The sequence below is a fragment of the Brienomyrus brachyistius genome, chromosome 6 (genome assembly GCF_023856365.1).
Source record: "Brienomyrus brachyistius isolate T26 chromosome 6, BBRACH_0.4, whole genome shotgun sequence".
NCBI lineage: Eukaryota > Metazoa > Chordata > Actinopteri > Osteoglossiformes > Mormyridae > Brienomyrus > Brienomyrus brachyistius.
This window is the reverse complement of record NC_064538.1, coordinates 5,001,376-5,026,541: the sequence shown is the minus strand read 5'-3', so window position 1 is coordinate 5,026,541 and position 25,166 is coordinate 5,001,376. Positions and strand designations below refer to the sequence as shown.

At 45.0% G+C, this 25,166-nt stretch overlaps 1 protein-coding gene across 7 annotated transcripts in view; it reads left to right on the top strand.

The window, feature by feature from the left end:
* Positions 1-25,166, top strand: part of LOC125745501 (TOX high mobility group box family member 2-like) — a 108,302-nt gene that overhangs the window by 39,612 nt on the left and 43,524 nt on the right. For 3 of the 7 annotated variants that reach the window (XM_049018441.1, XM_049018440.1, XM_049018445.1), the window contains 2 exons: positions 3,550-3,645; positions 14,312-14,371. The exons of 1 other annotated variant lie outside the window; for it this stretch is intronic. In XM_049018441.1, coding sequence (XP_048874398.1) covers positions 3,550-3,645; positions 14,312-14,371 — 156 coding nt within the window. The remainder of the gene's footprint in view (positions 1-3,549; positions 3,646-14,311; positions 14,372-25,166) is intronic. 3 more of the 7 variants (XM_049018443.1, XM_049018446.1, XM_049018442.1) reach the window with 2 other exon arrangements.

Sequence of the window (25,166 nt, the reverse complement as noted above, 5' to 3'; positions counted from 1 at the left end):
TGTACATTGAGTCTGTATGACTGCACATTGAGGCTGCATGACTATAAATCAAGGCTGCATGTCAGGTCATACTGTATGCAGTATGACATGCCAGTATTTTAGCTGGAAAATTAAGCGACGTCATCTAAATATGTATTCAGTTTTATTTAAAGTTAAAAATACAAGTAGCAATACAAATAGCTTTGAAAACGAATTGAGGAAGCAGCGATATACTGGTGTATCAGTGGAAAATGACTACTGCTACATTTCTGCAGCGCTGAAATAAACGTAGATCAGAATACAGCAGGAAACTTTGATCTCAAGTCTCTGTGTGAAAGTCTGTCCGCTCCGGAGCAAAAACACACGGCTTAAAAAAACCAAGAGACACCACTGTCATCCTCGCCATTAACGGTTGTGTTTTTGCCTGACCTCTCCTCCAGGACTTGCTTACATCAGCTATATTCTGTGTGCCCTGTGTTGATTGGCCAGTCCCATGTGCGCCGGGCCCGGCAAGATGTCACTGAGTTCGACCGTTGGCCAAGGCCACATCTGAGGCTCGCGGACTGATCCGAAGACGCCCTCCCTCCGAGACGCGAAGGCGTTTCGTTTTTACAGCTCATGCAATCGCACATGTTTACATGCAGATTAACATACCTCCGCTGACATCCCGGTATGGAAGACTTCCCATCAAAGGCTAGATCGTAGGATGGCGCTTCTTTAAAACTGAATCGTAGGTGTTTTTATTTTTATTGTCGTTTTTATTCCCCTCCCGTATAGGAAATGACAGAACGTGTCATAACCAAGCCTCATCTGATTTTACATCAGTTCCCCCAAGTTTTCACTGAGAGAACCTGGAGTGTAAAATCATTCTGTGCAATGCACAATGATTTTGACACAGATCTGTTCTATTAAGGCATCTATCCACTATTAAGGTATTACTTCTGTATGTTGATGTCCAGTGTGGCAGTGCGTTCCATAGTTGGATTATCCGTTCGTTAACTGCTTGGATTCCTGGAAGTCCAAATCACTTCATCCACCAGACTCTTTGATTAGCAGAGCATGCTAGCATATGTCCTCCAGTAGGGGTGAAGGGCCTAATGAAACAAAACACTACATGGTCTTGATCCCCTGGTGGTCTAGGTGACAGGTTCTCCTGAAGTCATGAATGCTTGTGCGAGGGCATCACATGAACCTGGGCAAAGTTTATCCCGAAGTGTCAGGACAGTGTTGGGAAAGTATCCAAGGAAGCATTTCCTCTTCACTGGGGGATTTCTGCCACGTACATGAAATAAATGGACATCAGACATTTATCAGCATGAAAGTTTTTACTGTATATCCTACCTGGATATTCACCCAGAGAATTCTAAAGCCAGAACATTTCTAAAGCCAGATTTATGACAGAATGACTATAAAATGAGGCATAATTATTTACATTAAAAGGAATGGATGGTTTTTATTAGGCAAAATTTAAAATATCCGCAGCCTTTTTATATTTAAGATAATAAAAACCGTAATTGGACCAATGTATCCAAGTACCGCACATGGATAATTCATAGACTTCCTGTGATCTCTGAAATTTAAAGACGTTGCTTGAGGCTATTCATTAGTAGTAAATAATTAAGCAGAATTAGTAGCACAAGAGCATTAGGACCAAGGTGAAAGTGCTTTTATTATTTTATAAAGTTTGTGAGTCCTTCAGGGTTTTTCACTTAAGGATACGGAGAAATATATCAGCCCAGATGAATTTTTAACCCCAAGGTGCTTACAGCACTAATTATTATTTTTTTGAAGTTACTCTGAATCGATCATCTCTCCAACCTTTGCTTCCAGGTGTAAATGGTTTGTCTTTACCTTTTTCCACTTTTTGAACCCAAAGCGTGGCATTTTTTTAAAGCCCCAAGAAACTAGCAAACACAACATTTTTCTTGTGTTGTGTTTGCTCATGGAAGTATAACTTAGACAAAAATGTTCTGAGGGCAGAAGGAAAAATGATCATTAAGATCTTACCAGATTGTAGAGGAGGTGGGACCAAGCAACTACAGGAGGCGGGACCAACCAATCATATGTCTTGATCCTGCATCCTGTAGTTGCTTGAACCCACCTCCTCTACAATCTGATGGGTCATCTCTCTGAACCAGTCATTTTTCGTTATACCCTCAGAACATTTTTGTCTAAGTAAAACTCCCACAAACATTGTGTTTAAGCATAAAATCGCAAAAAGAGGGTCCTTCATTTCCATGTCCAGCATCCGCATGAGAAGATCAATCCAGTAGGTATGATCCCCATGCAGATGAGAGATAACGAAGCCATTTCTCTGCTACCAGTGTGGACTGATGTGCCAGCGACAGGGCAGTGGTGAATGATGGCCGACTCCCAGAATGCCCGGCTCCCGGGGGAGGTGTCCTGGCAAAGACATCTGCTCCATGCCAGCGTTAAGTGCAAAGGCCTATTAAATATGGAGCTACAGACGGCTTGTTTACATTATCTGGCACCGGGCTAATTCATCACGGTCCTCGCACACTATTTACAGAGCCAGGCGCAGGGCGAAGATCGAGCGGATGTCAGCGCAGATGGCTGTTTAGCCCTTACCTCCTGCCTATTTTTATTCTCTAATTGCCATCTTATTGTATCTGCTCATCATGACCTCGAGATCGTTAATACAGGAAGTGCCTGGTGGGGAAAAAGTGAGAAAAACGAAGGGATGCTGAGGATGTAATGTCGAGCCTGGAGCCCGTTTACCCCGCTAGGTTCTCAGCAATCCGCGGTACTGCCGCTTAATGCAGCCGGTGGATCACGGCAGAACTTTCTGCCTGTTTTCTTATTATACATTTTGTGACATGGTGCAGAAAGTGAAGCGTTCTTGCTCCTCGCGTTGCCTTGGCACCGTCTGTACTGCTGGTTTCATATCTTTTCCCGGCCCCTGCCTGACTGTCCGAGGGATTGGTGTCGCGGCTCGCCGCATCTGCGAAAAGTTTGAAGGAGAGTAACTTTATTTAACGCACATGCACCTGGAGGCTCACGGGCGAGCGGGAAAGCGCAGCTGGCGAAGCCGGTTGGGTAGGATCACTAGGTTTTTCTCACTATAGTTAGCCCACTCCTGGCATCACCTGCGGTCGCTCGTGAAGCTCCTCCTACTTTCTGTCTCGTGGCATCACTTTGAAAGACAAATTACTGCACCGTTTCGGCTCTTTGCATCACAGCCTGTAAACCACGCTGTAGGCTATCACACCTTTATCATTGCCATGATTTACTGTTGTTTTTTTAGTTTATGTCTTAGTTTAGTTTAGTTTATATTTTCGCATAGCATTCGAGGCCGTAATTATTTATGGAAGTTTAATTTCTGTCCGTTCGATTCCTGACCTTCCATTTCTGCTCTTGTCTTGGTCCGTTTTTGTCTCGTTTGATCTGTCTTTAACTAAATCGATATGTTTTGATCCGAGTTTCATTTTTTGCCTACATTTGAGAGGTGAGAGAGGCGCATATTCTGGAAGGTTCCCCCGCCAGCCCCCCAACCCAATTGCGTGGAAACTGAAGCCTCCCCCCTCCTGTCTCTCTTCTCTCTCTCCACAGACCAGATACAGCGCAGGCACGCAGGGTTTTAGGCTTCTACACAGCGCCCTACCAATGGGCCCCAACCCCAACAGGAAAAGACTGCCCTCTGCAGGGGTGAGACACGGCCGCGTTCCCACACATGTTCACCCCCCCCCCTACCGCCCGCCACCACCTCCACTCCATCCCCAGTCCTCACGAGCCAGAGCTGTAGTGGTCTGGTGGTTTTATGGTGGGAAACCAGGGTATCACCCACAGACCATCCACCCCCTGGCAGTCTCTCTCGAGGCCCCCAGTTCCACCCTGTAGCACTGTCTCCAACTGAATAAAGCCCGGGGACCCAGGGCCCTTGTGCCGGCTGCCCTACTGCCCTTACCTGCATTAACCTAAACTCCTGATGTGACTCGCTATCTCGGTGCCACTGCTGACATTTTGTGGTTATTTAGGGTTTTTACCTGTAAATCATTCACCTAAACAAAGCCATCCCTTAATTTGCTTAACCGTCACAATACCTTTTTGGAAATGTGACTCCCTTTTTAATAAAACCTTCCTAAGAAGATGCTGGACTGTCTGACTTGAGTGAGATAACAAAGCTAACCCTACTCGAGTGAAGGCATCAAGAGAAATTCATCACCAAACCATTCAAATGGGCTCACACTGGATGTGCTGCCTCTTCTTAGTAAACGTAGCATCTCTTTATTTTATGGTGACCCCTACTAATTTCAAAAACCCCCGGGAGTGTGCCTAATTGAACAGGCATACAGCCTTGATGTACTGTAAATAACAGGCCTGGCTGCAGTGGTACGTGTGGTTTTTATTGGTAGGACTTAATTATCTATATGCAGCCTGTACCTGCATGGTGGTGTATGCAGTCCATAAGGCAGGTGATTCCTTTGTGCCTTTTTGTATCATAAAAATGATAAACAGTTTGACACCAAATCAGCAAATAGGCTTGTCTGTGTGCTTCCTTCCTCCCCAAGGATAAAGTCCCAGTCTTCCGAGTGATTGGGGGGGGGGCTTATATATACAGTATATATAGATATATACAGTATATATATATACAGTAGATAGATAGATAGATAGATAGATAGATAGATAGATAGATAGATAGATAGATAGATAGATAGTCATATCCTTCTTCTTGTTTTCCATTTTAAATTGTTGACTAACAGCACATAGGTGCCCCTGGTTCACAAAAGCAGAGAAGGAGGCAGCCAAAGGCTGACCGTTTGCTCCTGAGCAGGTCACTGCACCTTTTACACAGGAAGCATCTTTTGTACCTTTTCCCTCTCTGCTTCCCAGCATTACACAACAGCAGACAGAGCTTTAATAACACACTTCAGAAGCTGAAAGGAAGCAGGAGAACAATAGCAAAAAAAAAAAAAAAAAAATCCGATTAAAATTAACAGGCCCATTTCCTCTGCTATAATGATTTATATTTGACGCCCGTTACGGCGAATGAGCCGCATTGTCCAAAGTCTAAAGAAAGACGTACATGACTGCAAACTGCATAAAGGCGACCAATTATATGTTAAAGGAAACCAAATGTTTTTCCATTGCTGTCATCAGATGTTGTGGTGAGCAGAGGCAACACTCAGGAACTGACAAGCCCTGTGACATTCAGACTGCCCTTTCATCTCAGCATCTGCCTTTAGCATATTCAGTTAAAAGTGGCCTCCTAGCAGCATCCGCTGCCCTACCTGAGTAACCTCATTCAGCTCGCTTTTTTCCACAGCAGTTGGAAAGGTGCGCACAATAAGTTTTTGAATTGTCTCTTTCAGGGCCCTCTGTTCGTTTTTATCCTCAAGCCCCGCGCTCTTCTTGCACCCTGTGACATTAAGAGTGAACGGATCCTGGCTGCCCCCCCCCCCCCCCCGGGCCAGACCGGCTCGGTAGCTGAAGAGCAGATTTCCAAAAACTCCATCTGTCCACAGGATACGATCTCGAGAAAATCTCTGTGGATCGTGTTAGTTTTGGGAATTTAGCGAAAGTTCTTCTTTGGGGTTGCATGAGGACTAAGTCAGCTTTGGTTCCCAGTACTGTAACATATGATGAGGAAGTATTAATTAAGTCAGTGGTTGTCTCACCTCATCAAAAATCGACTGAGTGAGTTTGGGAAATGTCCTCTTCGGTTATTGTTTTTTTTTTTTGAGCGTTGTGGCCGCGGACGTGTCCCCGGATACGTCACGAAGCAGCGAGAGTGTGCTGCGGCACCGTGTGTCCCCATTCTCTCTCTGCTCCACCGTGAGAACTAGGTTTGAGCGAGAGAAACAGTTACCACCTCACCACCACAGGGCGCCTGAAGGTGCTGAATTGTGGCATTGACTGAGAAGCGCACGATATTTTTTTGTAGCCTGGAGAAATGCCCTGCGAACGAGATCGCTGCAATATCGGAGCGCTCCGGCAAATTTAGAACATGTTTTTTCAGCATTATAACTCCATTGCAAAAAAATATCGTGCAAAAAAAGTTTACGATATATAAAACATTATTTAGGCCTCACTGGTCGCCATTCCCGCCCACAGCGATGCTTTCAGGCAAAGGGGAAATGTCCACCTCGAGCTGCCCTCACATTTCTGGCGAGGAGGTATCGAAGCCGTGGATTTCACGCCCCCCCCTCCCCCATGGTGTTTTGGACGCCCCCCACTCCCCAGGTGGCGCAGCTTGTCACATGGTGTGCAGTGTCACGGCTCCCGTTTGCACACTTCAGCTCAAAGTGTGAACCCAACTTTACTAGAGACACTGAATTACTTCAGGTTTCTGTTTTGAATTACGGTAGCTTATACAAATGCATTCAGAGCTAAGGGATAACCCAGTATTTGCTGAGATGATGATTTTTAGGAACTATTTAAAGACTCATGGCTAGTATTGGATATCTTTAATCGCAGTATTAGGCTTATTGGAAATAAAGCTTTGGTTTTGTAGCTTCTGCCTTGGACTTGAATGGCAATTTGTGTTATATTTGAGGGTAACTTGGTACCTGGGGGGGAGAAGAAAAAACCCACCACACTCTAAACTTTTGACCCAAGATAGTCACTTAAATGGCTAAGAGTCCCCACTATATCACCTTGACGTTTGTGCCCTAATATAACGGTCACCTTGGAAACAGGAGTGGAACTCCCCTTTCTACCTCCTGCTATTTTCTTGTTACTGGTCCTCGCTACATAATAATATCAATTCTCTATTATAAAGGCTTATTTTAGCACTCTGTGACTCTCTCACCTTGTTAAAAGACTCCAGTTGGCAAAGGCATCTCTGCAGAGTGTGTAAAACTTTGGAAGTTTCTCACAGGAAGTGAAGTCAATTAAAATTTTCCCAGCCCTGGAAATGTTTGACAAGTTTCACTTCTCCACTTTGGGTGCTGGAGACTTTTGGAGACTTGGGCTGATCGGCTGTGTGAAGGGGAGCGATGGAGAGCCTCACGGAATTGGACAAGCAGCAGCAGCAGTAGGGACCTTTTAGTTTTGTATGCAGTACGATTACATGACCCAGAGATACAGTAACGGAGCACACTGCATGGAGGTGTTCTCATGCTCCGTTTACTGGGCCGCGTTAACTGTAGCCATGGCTACAACCTTATCTTTGTGTTAATAAGCCTGACTCAACAAGGAGGTTAAAAAAAAGGCTGAAATGTTGAAAAGGGAGCCGTTTGGCCAGGCTTGCGAGCTCACTGTACAGCTGACTTGGAGCCCATCCTGCAGGTCCCGGATGTGGCCAGTGCCCCTTATCTAGCAGCAACAGAGGCAAAGTCTCTGTGGCCATGGGCAATGCTTTCTTTCTTATGGAACGCTGTGTGTGTGTGTGTGTGTGTGTGTGTGTGTGTGTTTGTGTGTGTGTGGTGCGTGTGTGTGTGTGTGTGTGTGTGTGTGTATATGTGTGTGTTGTACGCCTTGGCACAATAAAATGTTGGAAGCAGTCAGCAACATTGCCATTGTTTGCTTTGGGCGTGTTAACATCAAATCTGTCATTCCTCAGTCTCACTTCTTCCATCTCCTATCTCTGAAAGGCAACTCTGAAGAGCTGTTTTTTTTTTCCCCTCCCTTTTTTTTGGAGAGGGGGGGGGGATGACATGTTTGGGCCCTTTCAGGATTCAGGCCTGATTGTTCCAGGTTGAAGTTAAAGCCTTGCTCAGTTAATTATATAGGAACTGAAAGATGGTTGCAGGGTGGGCTGAGAGAGCCATAAATATTGCATGAACTCCATTCTGCACGGAATGACTGAAGAGTACCCATTAATTCCGCTCTGTCAGAATATTATTTTTAGAGAGTTAGTGTACCAGTGGAGGTTTTTAAAGTTGCAAGGAATTCATTTTCTCTTAAAATATTCTCTTACATAAACTGACAAAAATCTCAGACGCTCATAAAAGAGGGCATTTTTTTCCTCATTCTTTGTCCCTACACAGTTGTTACCCTTCATTCCAGACATATTAATGGTCCACAGTCCTTCTGGGCCCAGCTCTGGTTTCCAGGATACTGCCAGCATCTGCTAAAACTATGCTCATTTACTCACACAAGAAACGATAAGGAGATGCTCAAAAAAAAAATCCTGTACAACTTTAATCTGGAGTTGCTACATAAACAAATTTAAACGCGTTATTTCTCAGCGCTTTCAACCTATCGGACCGGTGCCGACTGTGATGTTGTATTTTAATACATAGACGTATGACAATTTACACATTTTCAAAAGGACATACACAACCTGTTCAGTGGTTTAATCACCTACATTAAGTGCATTATCAGCAGTCAGCTGTAGCAGTAGGCTAAAATAAAATGCCAGGCAGTTTTGCATTGAAATGGCTGGAAATAGGTGTTCCGTGCGTAGGCCTGGCTTGTCCCGAATCCTGATCTGTATACATTAGATACAAAGACTGTGAGCATACTTGGCGCAGTTGCACACAAGTGTGGCAACATTATATAAAGCAAGGAAGGGATTGATATTGTGTCCAGGTGTGTCTCCTTGCAACTATATTTTTTGTTCTGTGGAATTTTCATAATACACATGCGAAGATTGCAAAGAATTTATCAGTCATTGTGCATGCTTGGGGGATGACCTTACTCTTTTTACAGGCGCAGAGAGTACAGTAGAGTGATGATGACAGTTTGAGGATAATCAACTAAGCGTTGTATCAGAGGAAGTTACATACTAACAGGCTAACAAGGGACCGGATGCTGTAATCTAAAGTGACAGAAAGAGAATATCCAACTACTCAAAGGGTACAGTTGTGGGGATAAGTCTGTGGAAACATGAATTGGAATATTCTGGATTTCTGCATAAATGATTCCTAATACATGATCTGATCATAGGAGTAAGGAAAGACTGTCTAATTTACACGGCTACGATTTTATAGAGGAAACTGTTTTAACAAATCGATGTCGGTGATTTTTCTCATGCTGTGTGTATACAACCATCATCTGATGAATGTAGTGACACTGTAAATATGTGCAGATAAGATGGGTACACAGTCTTTTACCTCCATTTTTAACCACGTCGTGGCAGGAACAAAAATATACATCCTGCATGTCATATGGGGTATGCAGTGGCGACATTAAATCCAGAGGCAAAAACTACAGAAAAACCTAATGAGCTGATTTTGTGGACTAATCTCTCTGCTACAAACTACCCCCTTCGCCCACTGATAATGCACAGAACTTACAAACGAAAAAGAACAAGATTTTTTTTCAGCCCTTCTGGCTTTATTTCTTTTTAATAGTATCTTTGTTTCATAGGAAATGCGGTACAATTTGCAGCGGTTGTTACCTTTATCTGTGTAAACGGTGTCTTTGCGCATTTGTGCAATTCACATTGCGCATTTTTTCTACAATTTGTGCGACTATTCATTTACGAAAATAGAACACAAGCACAAAACATTTCACAAGGCGTTTTTGTAAAGTAAAGGTTACACAATGACAAAGTCACAGCTCGAGAGGGGACAAGCAAGTAGAGTGGGTAAAAGATACACCAAACTTCAGCGTAATTAACACCGAAGCCAATACTATGAATGTCCTGCGGGAAAAAAAATGTTGCAATAGCAGTAAAGTATACAATGTATATTTCTTTGTGATTTCCCCCTTTGTTATACGGACCCAGTGTGTTTCTTGTTGCGTTAGTAGTTTTGGGATTTAACAAAAGCATTAACAAAGTAAAATCTAAGACGAAAAACAAGACAATAGATTCGCAGTTCCTTTAAATGTTGTATTTTTTTCCTGCAATCTACAAATAAAAATCCAGCTGGAAAGTGGCTCAGAAAAACATGCTATCTATTAGAGTGCTGTAAATATTACATGAGATCCAGACTCACTCCGTAGTTAGTTTTACTTCCACTGTGTGAGGATATTATTTTTGAACTATGGCTTGTTTATCACCAGATATGACCTAGATCCAGTCAGCTACTTCCATCACGACAATCTGTGAAATCTCAAACTGCAGTCCCCGCTGAACAATTACAATGCAAAGCAATCCAAATGGAGATGTTTGTAGAAAACAACATGTGTGTAATTAAGGCTTAATGAGCCCTTGTCTGTGTGGAATGTGCAATTAGATTTGTAATAGAAAATGCTGTCTGAATGCCAGGGATGCTCAAAAAGCAGTGTGGGTGAAAGATAATTTTGTGGTGAATGCGGAATAATGCCTGGACTGATGACAAACAGGCAGGGATAAATTGTCATTTAAATTGGAGTCTGCCGGGACGAAGCGGTCCCTGCGCAGATCCGAGCAGCGCACACTGCGCAGGTCCACGCTCGGATAGCGAAGCGAGTAACCGCAGCCGCGGACCGCCTGGACCGTAACAGTGCGCTACCATTAGATAATACGATTTTAATTGCGGGTCTCCGCTCTCAGCCCCCGTTGCATGCGGGGAGGGGGGTATCTCCCCAACACATCGACGACGATATAGTAAAGGAAGCTTTGCCCAGAAACACGGCGTTGCGCAGATTTCATCAAGAGCGCTTTTAGTTTTTCCTTTTAAACAGTTGCGTTTCAATCAATCAGTCACTGTCAGATGTATTTCCTAGAAGGAAACAAAAAATGTTGAGGGGGAAAAATTAATTAATCCCTACCCTTTCAAAGAAGGATTGTGTAATCCATCCATCCATCCATCCTGGGTCTCCAACTACTAAAAGAAGCAGGGTGCGAGTCTCAGATGTTGCTGGCTGCGTCAGTACGACGGGATCGTGCGGAACACGTGGATTCATGGACATGAAGGCTCGTTATATATGGCTCATATATGCTTTTTTCATTGCATATTATTAGTTAGTTTTTCCAAGCTGGCCTTTTCTTGAGCCGAAGGAAAACCACAAGGATAGAAATTTGTTATCTTGGCCACTCTTTCTGTTCTCACGGGAGTTTCAACAGCCATTTAACCCAGCGTGATGGGAGTGGAAGATGTAAGAGCAGGAGACTTGTCAGATGTCAGTCCTCCACAGGGCTCTTCCTTTCATAGTAGAGGTAGCCTGTAGTCTTCCATTGTAAAGAAAACTCCAGAATGTCCTTGACAGAGAGAGCAAAATAAAATATTTTAACAATCTTTTGTGATTGCGAAGCAGCCTCCTGAAACCAAGGTATTTTTCGAGTTATTCTCTAGGCTGCCCTTGTGTCCAACCACTGTACTCCGCTCAATTTAATACACGGACAAGGTTCACCCCTTTATGACAGCGTATTAGGGTTGTTACTTAAATAAATGAAGCACTTCATGCTTTCAGATAGTAGAGGTCGCACCCAGCGGCATGGGAAGGAAGGCCTTGTCACTCCATCTCCATAACTAAAAGAATCACTCGGCTCAGGCGACGCAGTTTCCAGACGGCCGTGAGACGGGTGAAGCGTTCTGTGAAGACCGCCTTTCAGCGGCTAACTTAGCAGAAACAGTGCACATTTACATTCGGTTGGCTAACCCAGTATTACTTATTTTAGTTTGAATCCCCATGCAAATGATAAAAAAAATGTCATTTAGGTGTATAAGATGTTATTTATTAAAACAAAAAAAACGTGGAAGCCGGATTATTCGAGTAATTCCGTAAAATCTTCCACTTGACGTTTCACGAATTTTATGCGTATTGCGAGTTTCGGTGGGTTACGTTTGCATAGATAGCCATGGCGATTTCTCAAGCATGCACAGAGTTTGGAAATAAAGTGAGGCGCCTGTATATAATATAATATAACCGTAGATTTAAGATGACCACTTGTGGCCACGCGCGCGATCATTAGCATAAGCGAGCGCGCGACGTCTCAGCGGTCCGATTACCTACATCATTAACTTCAGCATCTGGCCGCCGCTGCGCACTGCCTGCTTACTACTGCGATCATCCTATAGAACTGGGTAACAACTTTGTCCTTGGATGAAAATATTTCCATTGTAAGCGAAAGAGTTGTATGACTGTCGATGAATAATTACTATGGTTTGTGCCACTTTAAAAATCAGTGGCGTCTGTATTTTTATGGGGGGGAAACGAATAATCGGAGGAAGGAAATAATGAATAATCGGAGGAACTTTAAGGAAATGCATTTCAAAATACTTTTTTTCCCCAAAGGTGGCTTTGGGGGAATTCACTTTGTACCATTTTTTCCATGAAATTTTAAAAGAATGCTAGTTTTTCTGTTGCGTCATATTTTAATTGGAATCTGGAAAGAGATACAAAGACATACAGAATACTGATGTGCATTGTAAGGTGAAAAAAAATTCAGCCTAGAACTGGCCATATATACTAGGTCCTGTGTCCAGAAGGCACTGTTTAATGACTAGGGACTTTAAGACTGTCGGAGTAGCTGCATGTCAGTAGAATGATAGGAAGTATTTCCTCTGATGGGCTAATACTTATGGTGTCTTCAGTGCTTACCAACACAGTCTATTTAAATTCTTCGGCCCATGCACTCAGACTGAAGGACTTGGTGTCAGGTTGTCTTTCTTTAATTGATATTTCTGTTTGTTGTCTGCATTGGGTCTGTGACCCTTTTGCCACTTCTGTCGTCCGCCAGGAAGGAGAGTGGAGGAAAAAAAGGAGGAGGGAGATTGTCTGAGGATGCTGTTCGGCCGAGCTCGCTGAGCGTAACGGCTTTTTATTCAGTCTGCTACCTAAAGGTCGGAAGCTGTGATCATATGAAACACACAGTAATAAATGTAAGATCAGAGGAGACAATTTTATGTCTCATTTTTGAGATATCTGTCCAGTAAAACCACTGAATATTTTTTTAGCATCAGTATTACCTCTGAATTATGTTCAGGCAATGGCAGTTATAAAATGCAGTGTCCTTTTAATAGAGTACTGAATAAAAATGCCACTGTGTAACCAGAAAACATTGTGGGGAAGTAGCATCTGTATTGAGTAGACGGCACCTAATAATCAAGATGATAATATTGAATTAAATGATTAACCTTCAGTTTTACGTCGCTGATACATGGGAAGCAATCAACAGAATGGTGCAACTGAAGAGTTGTACAATATCTCTGGCTCTGGAATCAGAATCTAGCATCTGTAATCATCTGCAATATTTGTATCTAGGATGACTGTGGTGATACAGGCCTGTCACGGGAAACAGAGACTGACAATTAGACATTGCGATCAGAGTACAAAATTTGCACTGCAAGTAGTTAGCTAATATGTGTTTACATAAATGGTTTTTCTCTTTTTAGCGTTACAGATAATACTAATCAGATTTTGTCTTCCACGAGAACAGCCAAGCAGTGCATTTGGATTTTTATAAATTATTCTCTTGATTTTCGTTGTTGTTTTTTTTTTTTTGTCATTCATATGTAGTGTTTTTGAAAGCAAGGATATCTGGGTATTAATGCAAGGGCATTGTCTGGCTTCACGCTACAACCGCGACAATTTAAATAATGGATATTTTCTTCCTTGCTGCATGCAGCAAATGATTTCGTAGACACACTAATGGCTGCTTATGAAAAATACATTAAAAAGATTAAACAATATAGTCTCAGCATGGAAGTCGGGGGGGAAAAAAGAAAGATTAGAAAAAGATGAGAAGGACGGGGAGAAAAACAGGGCGGTGCAATTTGACAACGGCAGTAATAACCTCCTCCCCCGTAAAACCAATGACAACTGACAAGCTAAAGAGGGGGGAAGGTGTGTTATGAAGCGGCCGGGTGAGCCAATTGATTAGCTAGCATTCAGACAACACATGACTGTCAAGGCAGGCATTGACTTTCAAAGCACAAAAAGAATGAAATAAAGGTTGAGATCTTGGGGTTGGAAGGGGGTGTGTGGCTGGGGTGGCTGTAGGGGCTGTTGTCACGAGTCAGGGGCCTCATTTGGTAGTGGCGGTCTCCTCACCATCAACCGGAGAGAGGGTTAGGAAACATCACAGGTCTGATGGCAGTATGAATCCCATTTGGCACAGCCTATCCGGCAGTTTAGATAACACGGCACCCTCTCCTCCGCTCATTGGTGCAGGACCTCCTGCCGTGGTGGAGCTGTTGGGTGCTCTGCCCCCACCCCCCCCCGCCGATTCACGGAGCTCTCATGCCTGTTCCGGCTGCAATTAGCCGTAGTTTAGCCGTCTGCTGTCACCTATCACGTGAGAGCCAATGTGCCATGGGCACCGGGCTATCCTCATGAGTGCGGGTGGCGGGTGAGGCCGGACAGGGGGGCACTGTTTGTTACCCAGCTTGACCAGGCTAATTACATCCCCTGTAATAAACTGTAATTACCCAATCAAAGGGCAGACGAAGTTGAGAGGATGCGGCAAAGTCATTGGATTCTCTAGTAGGCAATTTTCTTTTTTTTTTTTTGCGTCTCATTCACTCAATGTTTTTTTATTTTTTATTTCTGTTTACAGTTTGATGGTGACAACATGTACATGAATGAAAATAACCAGGAGTTTCTTTCTCCGAATCAGGTGAGTGGGTCAGTTTTCTGATGCTTTCACAACCCAGCTGTTGCCTGTATTATTCGGCAATTAAAAAATAGATAGATTTGGCAATGAATATATGAACGGGTCATCTGGCGAGCCGGGCCCTGAGGTGTAAGTGATACTGGCTACTGTCTTTCTTGAGAGCTGCCAAATGCATTGGAGGGAGCCTCTTTTGTTTTCATTTGGAGGTGGTCGTGCCTTGAGCCAGAAGATGTTGGGTATCTTCCTGCATGTTTTATGGGTTTGTCACTTATCAATCACCGATGGCCCCTCCAGTCTCATTACAGAGGTATAGGAGTGTTAGTAGGGTATCAACCCCCCCCCCCCCTTGGCATATACACTGAGGTGGCCGTAGCTCCTCTGTTCTAGGGCTGGAACTTTCAATCAGAAGAAATATGTGACACCACCCCAACAAAAAAATTTTCCAGGTGGCGTGGGAGGTCCCCCATGATGTGGGAGGGTATCCCATCGGACATTTTGCCAAGTGGGCAAAATTTGCCGGGGATGGGCAAGCGACGAGAGACGTGACCAATCTCATCACATGTTGGTGACACAGTACTGCATTTCATTTTACCATAGGGGCTGATCCCATAATATATGGGAGGTCTGCAAATTCTACCGTGGTCTGAGTCCTGGGCTTCTTGTCTATTTTGGGCATTTTTTTTCAGCAGGGAAGACCTAGCTTATCCAAAGCATGTTTCCAACTGTGCCGCTCAACATGACTGAGCCTTTGTGGGAGCCACATTACTCGGAGTCTTGACCCTTGACAGGGTGACAGTCATTATCTTGTATCGTCTGTGGGCCTGCTTGGCAGAAATGCCTCGCCCACACTCAGTCAGCTGTCAGCCATTGACCTCGTCGCCAGGATTTTCTACATAGGGTTAGTTTATTTCTGATTGTTGGTGTATTTATTTTATGAATATTGTTCTTCACCAGTAGGATTTATATTCATACCAAGGGAATATATTACCGCAGTTATTGCGAATGTACAGTAAGTACACTTCTTCTCCAGCAGATTAAAATAGTCAAATAAATATGTACATATATATGAAAAAGCATTTCCTCTAGGGCTACTGTCCCTAACTCCATCTTTAATTTATTAAAGACTCACATGAACCACAATTTCTATTTAGAATAGAAATAATAATGATAACAAATTATATGAGGCGTAGGTTAAAGGGGGATGATTTGCATTGTATATAATAAGTAAATTAATGATTTCCAGACTTTAGGCTGCAGTGTGGTCCTGTACCCTCAGGAATTGAAAAAATAGCCCTTTAACAGTGAAAATACTCTTATTAAAATAATGTATTTTTATGAACATTTTCCAGCATGTTGATATCATTGGCGTTTTGCCTCATATGTTCAAGGTATGCAAGATAATCTTTGCATCCTTGTCAGATCTGCATTTTTACCTTGATATTAACTGGACATGGTGATTGTGCATCTCAGTCACAATTTCTTCACAAGATTAGGTCCCCAGTGTTCAAAGAATTTCCCGTTTTTTCAAGGGGGGGGGGCACAGTACTAGTTATTCAATGTGTGTAGAGGTGGTGGCAAAATAATTATAATATATATATATATATTATTATACACGCAAATAGGCAACATGCCTTCCCTGTCCATTTCCAAAAGGTGCCAGCCTTGTACCCTTATTCTATTACCAATTGGACTGAGAAACAAAAAGTAGCTTCGTCTTAATGAGCTTTACCAACCTGTTCTGGCTGGCCACCGTCTCACAGCCAGTTGAAATGCAGCTTCTGTAACGAGAGCCCTATACATAGACAATCCCCCCCCCCCCCCACTTTACTGTGTGAAGGAGTAGAAGAGCTTGGGGGGGGCAGGGGGGTCTGTCTGCCAACGAAATTCACACGGTGAGTCCTGCTATCGGCTCGTGCAGCCGCGTTTCCCGAGCGAAGGTGTGAAATATGAAGTGCGTCCGCGCGGGTCACCGGGAGCGCTGAAGCTGCCGACGCCGTAGCCACGACAGCGCGTTCGTCCTGTCCGCGCGGGTGATCGTGAGCGCTGAAGCTGCTGACGCCGCGGCCACGACAGCGCGTTCGTCCTGTCCGCGCGGGTGATCGTGAGCGCTGAAGCTGCTGAGGCCGCGGCCACGATGGCACGCTCGTCCTGTCCGCGCGGGTGACTGGGAACGCTGAAGCTGCTGACACCGTAGTCACTACAGCGCGTTCGTCCTGTCCGCGCGGGTGATCGTGAGCGCTGAAGCTGCTGACGCCGCGGTCACGACAGCCCGCTCGTTCTGTCCGCGCGGATGACCGGGAGCGCTGAAGCTGCTGATGCCGTGTCCACGACAGCGCGCTCGTCCCGTCCGCGCACTCCCATCGTCTCGTTACCCGGGGAGCGAAGTGCATCGTCATCCTGACCTGATTGCAAACGCTCCTGCTGGGCTCAGTTTGCTCCCGCGGGAATAACTTTAGCTGTTTACCTTCACCCCCCCCTCCCTTTCCCGTACATTTCCGTCAAGATCAGACCCCCACTGCCATGTTGTTTTTCTATAACCACGTCACAGACTCGATGGCAACACTCTTCCGACGCCCCCGGACCGGTCGTGTTAATAAAGCCGCTCGATTCCTTTTAATCTCTCTCAATCTGGGTCCCACTTCCTGGTTACCGTTTGATTTTTTTGCCAGCGTGTTTCTTGGTATTTCGTATCACCTTTCTGGCTGCTGCTGGGTGCCAGGGAAGAAAAAAAAAATCAATGCAGACCTCGTGTGTCTGAAAGGCTTCCCGTGAATTTCGCCTGTTTGATAAGATGGCTTCTCATTTTCTACAGGCCTTGATGGGGGTGGGGGATGTATACTGAGGGTTACAAACAGGACCCTGTGCTCTTGGTCAAGTTCGCTGCTGACTTTCACTGGGGTAGGCAATCACAGACCAAACAATCGCCTGGAAAGAACGTGGATAGCCTGCAGACTAGATTTTATCATTGCTCCAGACCATTTTCCCAATTAACCTTGCTATCTTCAGTGCCCTCACTCCTCCCCACTCTTTTCCAAAAGGAAAACAAACGTTAGATCATTTTTGTCGTCACAAAAATTTTTGTGCTTCTACTGTAGTGAACTTGAGTCTATTGACAAATCCTTTACCACTTGAAAAAGGAATGGCAGCGTTTAATTGGTGGAGTACTTTATAATAATATTAAAATAATAATAATTATTATTATTATCCAGTCATTTTCTGTTCCCGCTTCTCCTGTGCAGGGCCCTATGTAGGTCCATAGCATATATCAGAAGCTACGGGCATCAGGCTGCTATTATTATTATTATTATTATTATTATTATTATTATTATTAATGCACCAATTTTTAATGGACACAGCTACTTGCTGCCCTGCATCCCGGGTAGCATACTGTCAACACCTGCTCCTTTGGCTTTAAACTCACCTTAACGAGATGCTTTCTTTCCTTAAAAAAAGCGCTTATAAGCGAAAACACGTTTCGGGAGCCAGATGGCTGCGCAGTTCTTACGCTGCGCACGTGTGCAACCCTTTTTTTTTATTTTATGTTTTTTAAAATCCATCCGGCGGATTGTTTATATACATGCCAGCGACGGAAAAATGCCAAGAACAGGTAATGCTTAATTGCTGCACCTAATTGCCAATCAGTGTATGTAAATGCCAGTAAGTCTTGCAAACAAACATTCAGGCGGACCTTGAAAGGTTTAAGTTTGGATCCAGGATGCCTTTGGTGCTCTGTGGAGGAAAAAGAAATATTATGGTCTGGAAAAAAATAGATGAAGGTGAATTCAGTACTTCCATGCAACATGGTTTTAATAAAAGCCCCGTTTCACTGATGGGGAATGACAGACTGAGTGACTTTGCCTATCAAGCTGCAAATAGAGCAGGCACACGGCTCCCCAGACGCTTGCCTGTTATCAGAGAGACTCCCCCGTAACGCAGACCACCCATTTCAACATCCTCCGCCTACAATTAGGTACAGATTTCTGATTTCTACGACGTCACGTTCGATTTCGGGTCAGATCTGCCCGCCGCTAATGGAAGGGCCTTTATTGTTCATTTTTATGTATGAAAACAAAAAAAGGAGTGGGGGGTGTCAGATTTCAAAGAGTCGCTTGTCCCTGCCCCCCTCACGACTGACGTGCCCCAAAATTAAGTCCAACGTACAGGGTGTAAGTTAAGTCTAGTGTGACTGACAGGAGACAGTTTGATTGGAGCTCAAATCATCGGATCATTTGGCTGATTAAAGACTCGGAGAGGCCTGTGTAAATTCCCGCCGTTTGGGGGTTTCCATATCCGTCGGCGTTCCTGCTGGTTTCCATTACCGTGGAGTCCGCGGACGTGACGTGAAGCATCCTCGCGTTGTTTAGATTACACCTCGACTTGAACACTGCAGTTTCTGTACCTCACCCCCCCTCCCTTGCTCTCTCTCTCTCTTTCTCTCTCTCTCTCTCTCTCTCTTTTCTCTCGCTCCCTCTGTCTCTCTCTTCATTTCGGCGTTTAAAGCCTCTGTGATTGCTTTGCTGACACTGCGCCCAATGAAAATTCACAGCTGCACACTCGCTGGAAGATGAGGGACTTGTCCGCTCACTGTGACACCTTTTCCTGCGGTGTGTTAGGGGCGGTGTGTGACTCTGTGGGTTTGGGAGTCTGCGTCTGCATCTGGAAGGTCACTGGTTTGAACCCCGCGGCCTGTAGCGTAATCATATCGCTGTTCGGTCCTTGAGCAATGCCGTAACCCCCCAAAACTGACTGACCCTGTAGTCTGACCCCAAGTTTCACTCTCTCCTGTCTCATGGGAGATCATGATGGGATGTACAAAGGCTGCATTTTGTTGTGCCTGCTGCCTGTACAGTGAAAATGAAGACATTCTGTTCTGCTACACACAGAGAAACCTCATCAGGTATCACATTGGAGTGGGGACTTTTATCTGGTTTTGCTGTTAGAATACAGCAGAATGCAGAGAAGAGTGACCCCCAGGTGTTAATAGCATGGCTGTAATCTCACAATGAGATGTGTGCAGGGTGTTAAGCCATTTCCACTGGATGCAGAGGTATGTAGACAGGCAGGGCCAAGCTGAAAGCTGATTGGTCTACAGAGTGCCCTCTCCCCTGTCACTGACCAATTCAAAACATGTCATTGGCTAATAAGGGTGCCCCTACTGTATTAATTATGGCCCCTCTTATTCCCCTCCATCTCTTAAGATCCATCACTAGAATCACCATGTGCTGGTGCTGTATTGGTGTCTGCACATAACTGTCCGACTGGCACCCATGGTCCACGGACAAAAGAACAGAATCGGAGGTTGAAATGAGAGGGGCGTACTGGGATTGGCCCATCACAGCTGTGCGAGGCTGGGGAGGCAAAGGGACGGAGAGGGTGCAGACTGACAATGCGCTATATGTAGTCGATTGTCCTGTTTACCCTCGTGGAGGATGTGTGGCGATCTAAGAGTGAGACAGGGGTCCAGGCCATGACAGGATAATGCGTCTTTTGGTTTGACTGATGCTCTCGTTCTTAAGGTACCACAGCCGTGCTAGCGACTCTTGGGGGGGGTGGGGGGCGTTAAGCAAACCAGTCTCGTCCCGCCTCACTTTACGTATTTGTGGCTTCTTGCTATTATGTCACCTGTGAAGCGCTCCTCATGGAATCCGGAAGGTTCTGTGTGGTAATTTGCGAGACGCCGTCACCAGGAGAGGAGCAGCCTCCGGCGGTAAACTCCGCACAGCTGGAGCACAGGACAGATGGAAGGTGAACGCAGCAGCCTCAACTGCGATCCGTAGTCGAGCTTTATATAGGTCACTGCATGTCAGCCAATAACACCAATTATTTTTTCTTCTGAAAGAGAAAACAACCCCCCACTGGCACCCCGCCCCCCCCCCCCAACCCCCCCATCCATTTACCCAACTCCCCCACCTTGGTCATGAAGTATCTGTCATATCGTTTTACTGCACATTATCTGACCTGCTCCAGACAGCTTGATGGAAGGAGTGTCGGGCTATTTTTGCCAGGATTCGTCTTTGCGGAGTTATTAACGAAAGGGCCTTGACATAATTAGATAAGAAACGACAAGGAACAAAGTAGCGGGGGCGGGCGTGCCGAGACCCAACAGCTCAACATAACACCGGGAAACGGATGAAGAGCCGCCTGGTCGTGTCCGTGATGCCGGGATCAAGGGGATCCGGAAACATTAAGTCTTCATCGTCCAAAATCTCTAAGCAGAGGTAGACATTCATTAAAAACGGAACTTTTGCAATCTGTATGTTTCAGCCTTATTTGATCATGGATCACTTTGTGTAAACTTACCTTAACTAACCTTACTTGTTAACTGTTTTTTTTTTCTTTTTATAGAATTAATGCCAATTCTGTGAACTTTTGAACTGAATTATTAGGTTTTGTTGCTCCTCCCCTTACCCACAATTCTGACCCATTGGTGAACGCAGTCTTTAGGTCATGTCACTGTGTCATCGCGTGGCTGGGGGGGGGGGGGGGGGGGGGGCGGAGGCCTCTTTGCCCTCTGTTAGACCCCCGTGTAACTGCGTGATGTGCAGGGGCCGGACTCGTATGACGCTGCAGTGTGCCATTTCAAATTAGTCATTGAGGGCAGCTGTATCTTTGCAAAATGCATTAGTATGGCACTCAGATCTCATATTGCCCAGGGTTAAACACAAATTATATCATTCCTGTTGTCCAATCAAATCAGCGTGACCCCCTGACCCCGAAATGAGTGGAATCCGTAATAAAATATGACATCGCACAAAGAGGCTGATTTTAATCTGAGCTGACGTCTGATCAAATGAAAGTGACCTGCTGACCTTGCGGGAGAATGAAATGTGCACTGTGCCTCAGCCAGTCGGGGAGGGGGGATATGGTGGGGGAGGAAGACGGGGAGCGAAAGAATGGAAAGAGGGTGGGAAGGAAGGAGGGGGGACAGCGATGAGGAGGGGGGAGGGGCGGTTTTCTGTTGAGCTGTTGTTGCTCTTGTTACTGTTCTATTTCTTGAAAAAAAATCCCTTGTTATGAGTAAAAACCTGTCCAGAACGAAGGGCAAGAGATGAGGATGATTTTTTTAACCTCAGTAAAAGAATGAGGGGGAAAAGCCACAGTAAAGTCAGAATCTGTACCTTGCATTCCCCAGGTCTTATACGTCATACTTAATGCAGCATTCTGTCCTCTGTGCTTTACCATGGGGCATGCTGGTGACATCTTTGCCCCCTGCACAATGGGCGTAACCCACTGACATAGAGACGCCTTTGTCCTTTGGCTCTGTGGCCCGACTGCCCAACCCGGCGCTCGACTGCGACACCCCCAACAAACCTGCAGCTTAACACAGACCCATTTTTTTTTTCCTATTCAATGAGTTTAAACAAAACAATTATAATAATTCCCCTGTGAGCAGGCAGCACATTTCGGCGTATAATGAATATCATTACACTCCATTAATCTTCTCTCTGCGAACAGTAGGGAAAGGATAACGATGCCTTAAACAGAACCTCAGAAATGTCAGATGGAGGATTCTGGTTTGCTTGCTGCATTGGGGCCTCAGTGTCCAGCAAGTATTCCAGCCAGGCAGAATATACGCATTTCAGGGTTGGATGCAAATGGTCCTGTTAGCAGAGAAGCCGTGACGCATTTTTTCTGCCTGATAAAGTGGCTACCTGATAAAGGGCTGACCAGGGGCATCGGGGGCCCAGCACTTTACAGGGGCCATTGAATGCATAAAATTATATGTAAAATTGAGCAGGGTGGGGCCGAGCTGAAATTCTGCCCAGGATTTTCTAGCCCCCGGGCTGTGACATAACACAAGTCATCGCATCACGGCGTGTGAGATTTGTCACCCCCCGTTTGAGAGTGCGCCCGTGTGTAACCCACCCCGCCCACCCCCGCCACACTGTTCTCTTAGCTGTGATGAAGCCTAATAAGCCTGATCTAACGTTCATTGGAGTTTCCTCTTGGCAATGAGCAAAGATGCCCCCCCCCCCCCCCCTTCTTTTGCGTGTGATCGGCTGCCCGGCCGCTTAATCCAGAGCGATAGACTTACATCTCCGTTTGAGACAAATGGAAGTGCATTAGGCCTGCGCACCCCGCCCACCCGCCCCGCAAAATTTGCAAATGCTATGGAACAGAGTGCCGAATAAATAATGTAGTCAGCCTTCTGGAAAGATGAAGTTCGAGCGCCCAGGTGTAGAATGGCGGTAACAGGAGATTCTCCGCCGCGGCAGAGAAGGCTTTGTGAAGTGTTGATGTCTCCAACATGATACTGCTCCTTCGGGAGAGCTCTCCGACGCACACCACTGCCCGCCATGTGGGTTACAGAGTCCGCACTGTCGGCTTACGCTCGTGATGTTTAAATAAAACCTCCGTTTTTTTTCCTGTCTGAACCTTTCTAAATGCAGGATTAACCACCGATACACTTTTAAATGTACTCGCATGTAGGTTCCAGCATCATATAACTTTTCGCGATTATGTAAGCTTTCTCATTGTTCACGCAATGCCTAAAAATAAGCGAAAGTATTTGTGTTGTGTTGCGCTTATTTTCGTTTCAAGATGTTAAAACCAAAGGGGGGGGGAGCAAAGACGACACAGTCACACTCAAGTCTGAGGTGTAAAATTGTAGTGGCTCCAAAGTGAGTATCGCCTGAGATAAGCTTCTTCGCGATCTGCACCCATAGCCAAGTCACGTGTCCGACACGAAGGGCTGCAGTCCGAGGTGATGAAGAGGAGGCACGCGAGGCCTTCGGGAGAATGGTAGCCTGGCCGGATAAACAGTCGGCCGAACTTGAAGCTGCAGCCTGTTTTCGCCGTCCTCGAACTGCGGTTCCAGATATCAGGGATCCCTGGGCCCTGTTACGGGTAACAACCCTATGTGGCGTCATTTATGAAGCGTTCACGTGCCTCAGAGGTGGAGTAGGACTGAGAATCGTGCGGTTAGTGCATTTTATTAACGTAAAATAAAATAAAAAAACAACAAGCCATTATTTTCTTCTCACTGAGCTTCTCAAGGGTGTGGCCTTACAATTAGTCTTTTTTATGTAGGCCATAAAATCCACACTGCGGAACGGCTGTGTTTCAGTCGACATAGAGTTAAGTATAATCCCCCCCCCTCCCTTCTTGTTCTGTTTGGTAGAATTTTGCATTTGCGGTGTCGTTCTGTAAGCCATCAGCAGTCACTGTGCTTCTAATGTCTCACATGGCCTCTTAAGAAAACTTAAAAGCAAAATAATCAGTGGAAGCTCTGCTATATATACTACAGAAGCCGGGATTTAAGGGCCTAAGTACTTTGATATTTATATCAGTTTTCTAATGCTTTTCTTTTTTTCTGTATCAGAGTCGTCGTATTTCCTTGTATTGAATCCAAGGTCATAGCTGATTGAAGTATAATAGGAGTGTAGGCATCTGGTCTAATATTTAGTGATGTTCAATCTATTTTAATGCAGCCGTGCCGTATATTCACTGATGAATCCAGCCGATGCACTTTTCTGGTCCAATTACAGTAAATCACTGCATTCTGCTATCGCAGCTTTAATGAGAACATAGGAGGATGAACAATGGGATCAGGATCATTTGTTTTCCAGTTTGCAACTCATAAAGTTATGGCTTAAGGAGAATGACATCATGAAAGTAAAAATAAAATGGATTATGGGATTGTTATTGTGCCATATGTGCTTACACTGAACAGCCTGTATTCACTCTTCAGGATAGGGGAGGGGGGAATTGGGGCGAAGGAGCCATTTATGTTTTATATTTTATGGCATACCTGCATAGCCTTGCTGTCTTATGCACGTTATATTTCTGAAAGTTGTCTGTCAGCAGAATATGATTACAGCGAAGTGCTAAAACATTACCACTCCCGATGTCTGCTGGAGGAAATATAACGGGGATTTTCTGTCTGCGTAATTCTGCCACTTTAAGCCTTTGAGAGTTGCTTTCCCCGAAATGAATTTTAAGAAAACTAGCCAAGTGACATTTGGCTTGCTGTGTGTCCACTAGCTAGCGATATCAAATCGTTTACGGCGCATTGTCGTCGCCGGCGGAAAAATCCGATCGCGTTTAATCGGGGTCCAGCCCGGATCCATATTCCGAGACACAGGCAATGAGTCGTGTGGCCCAGTTACTCAGAGCAGGAGGCCATGCAGCTGAAAAGGGTCTATTTGAGATCTATTTGAATCTGACATTTAAGGGAAATGCCACCGAACAGGTGAAGAGGAGAGTTGGCCTTTCTTTACATCCAGACATGCATGCTTTGTCCAGCAGACCCCTGTTATAACCACTGTGTGCAGAGCAGAGCTGCAGGCAGAATAGGGGCGGAGGGCAGTCACTCAGATTATCTTCGCCACACTATTCAGCAAACTGTAGTTAAAGAGTCCGCGTGGGATACGACGCAATTGCTCGCGCCGAAAACAATTAAAGTGCAAAATGGATCTTTTGTTATTTTCACTAAGCACCACTGTGCATTATCTGACAGTGCCAGACACTAAATATATCAGCAGAATCGTCTCCCACCATCTGAATTCATAACCTTGCCTACAGACGGGTAACCTAGTCCTGTTGGTGATAATTTGAAATCACCTAAGGAGTAATTATTCAACTAAGCCCCCTTCCAGTTCTATCAACTCGTTTAAAAGGTTTTTTTTTTCCCCCTTCCTTCGTTTAATCTTGAGAAGATGCTATTTGAATTCGGATGTTTGGGACCCTCTTACCACCCGGGAAGATTGCCATCGCACAAGCAGCTGGTCCCACACCATCACCGCACTGTTGTTTATTTGCCTTGTTTATCTATATTTGGTCAAATTTAAAACTTCCA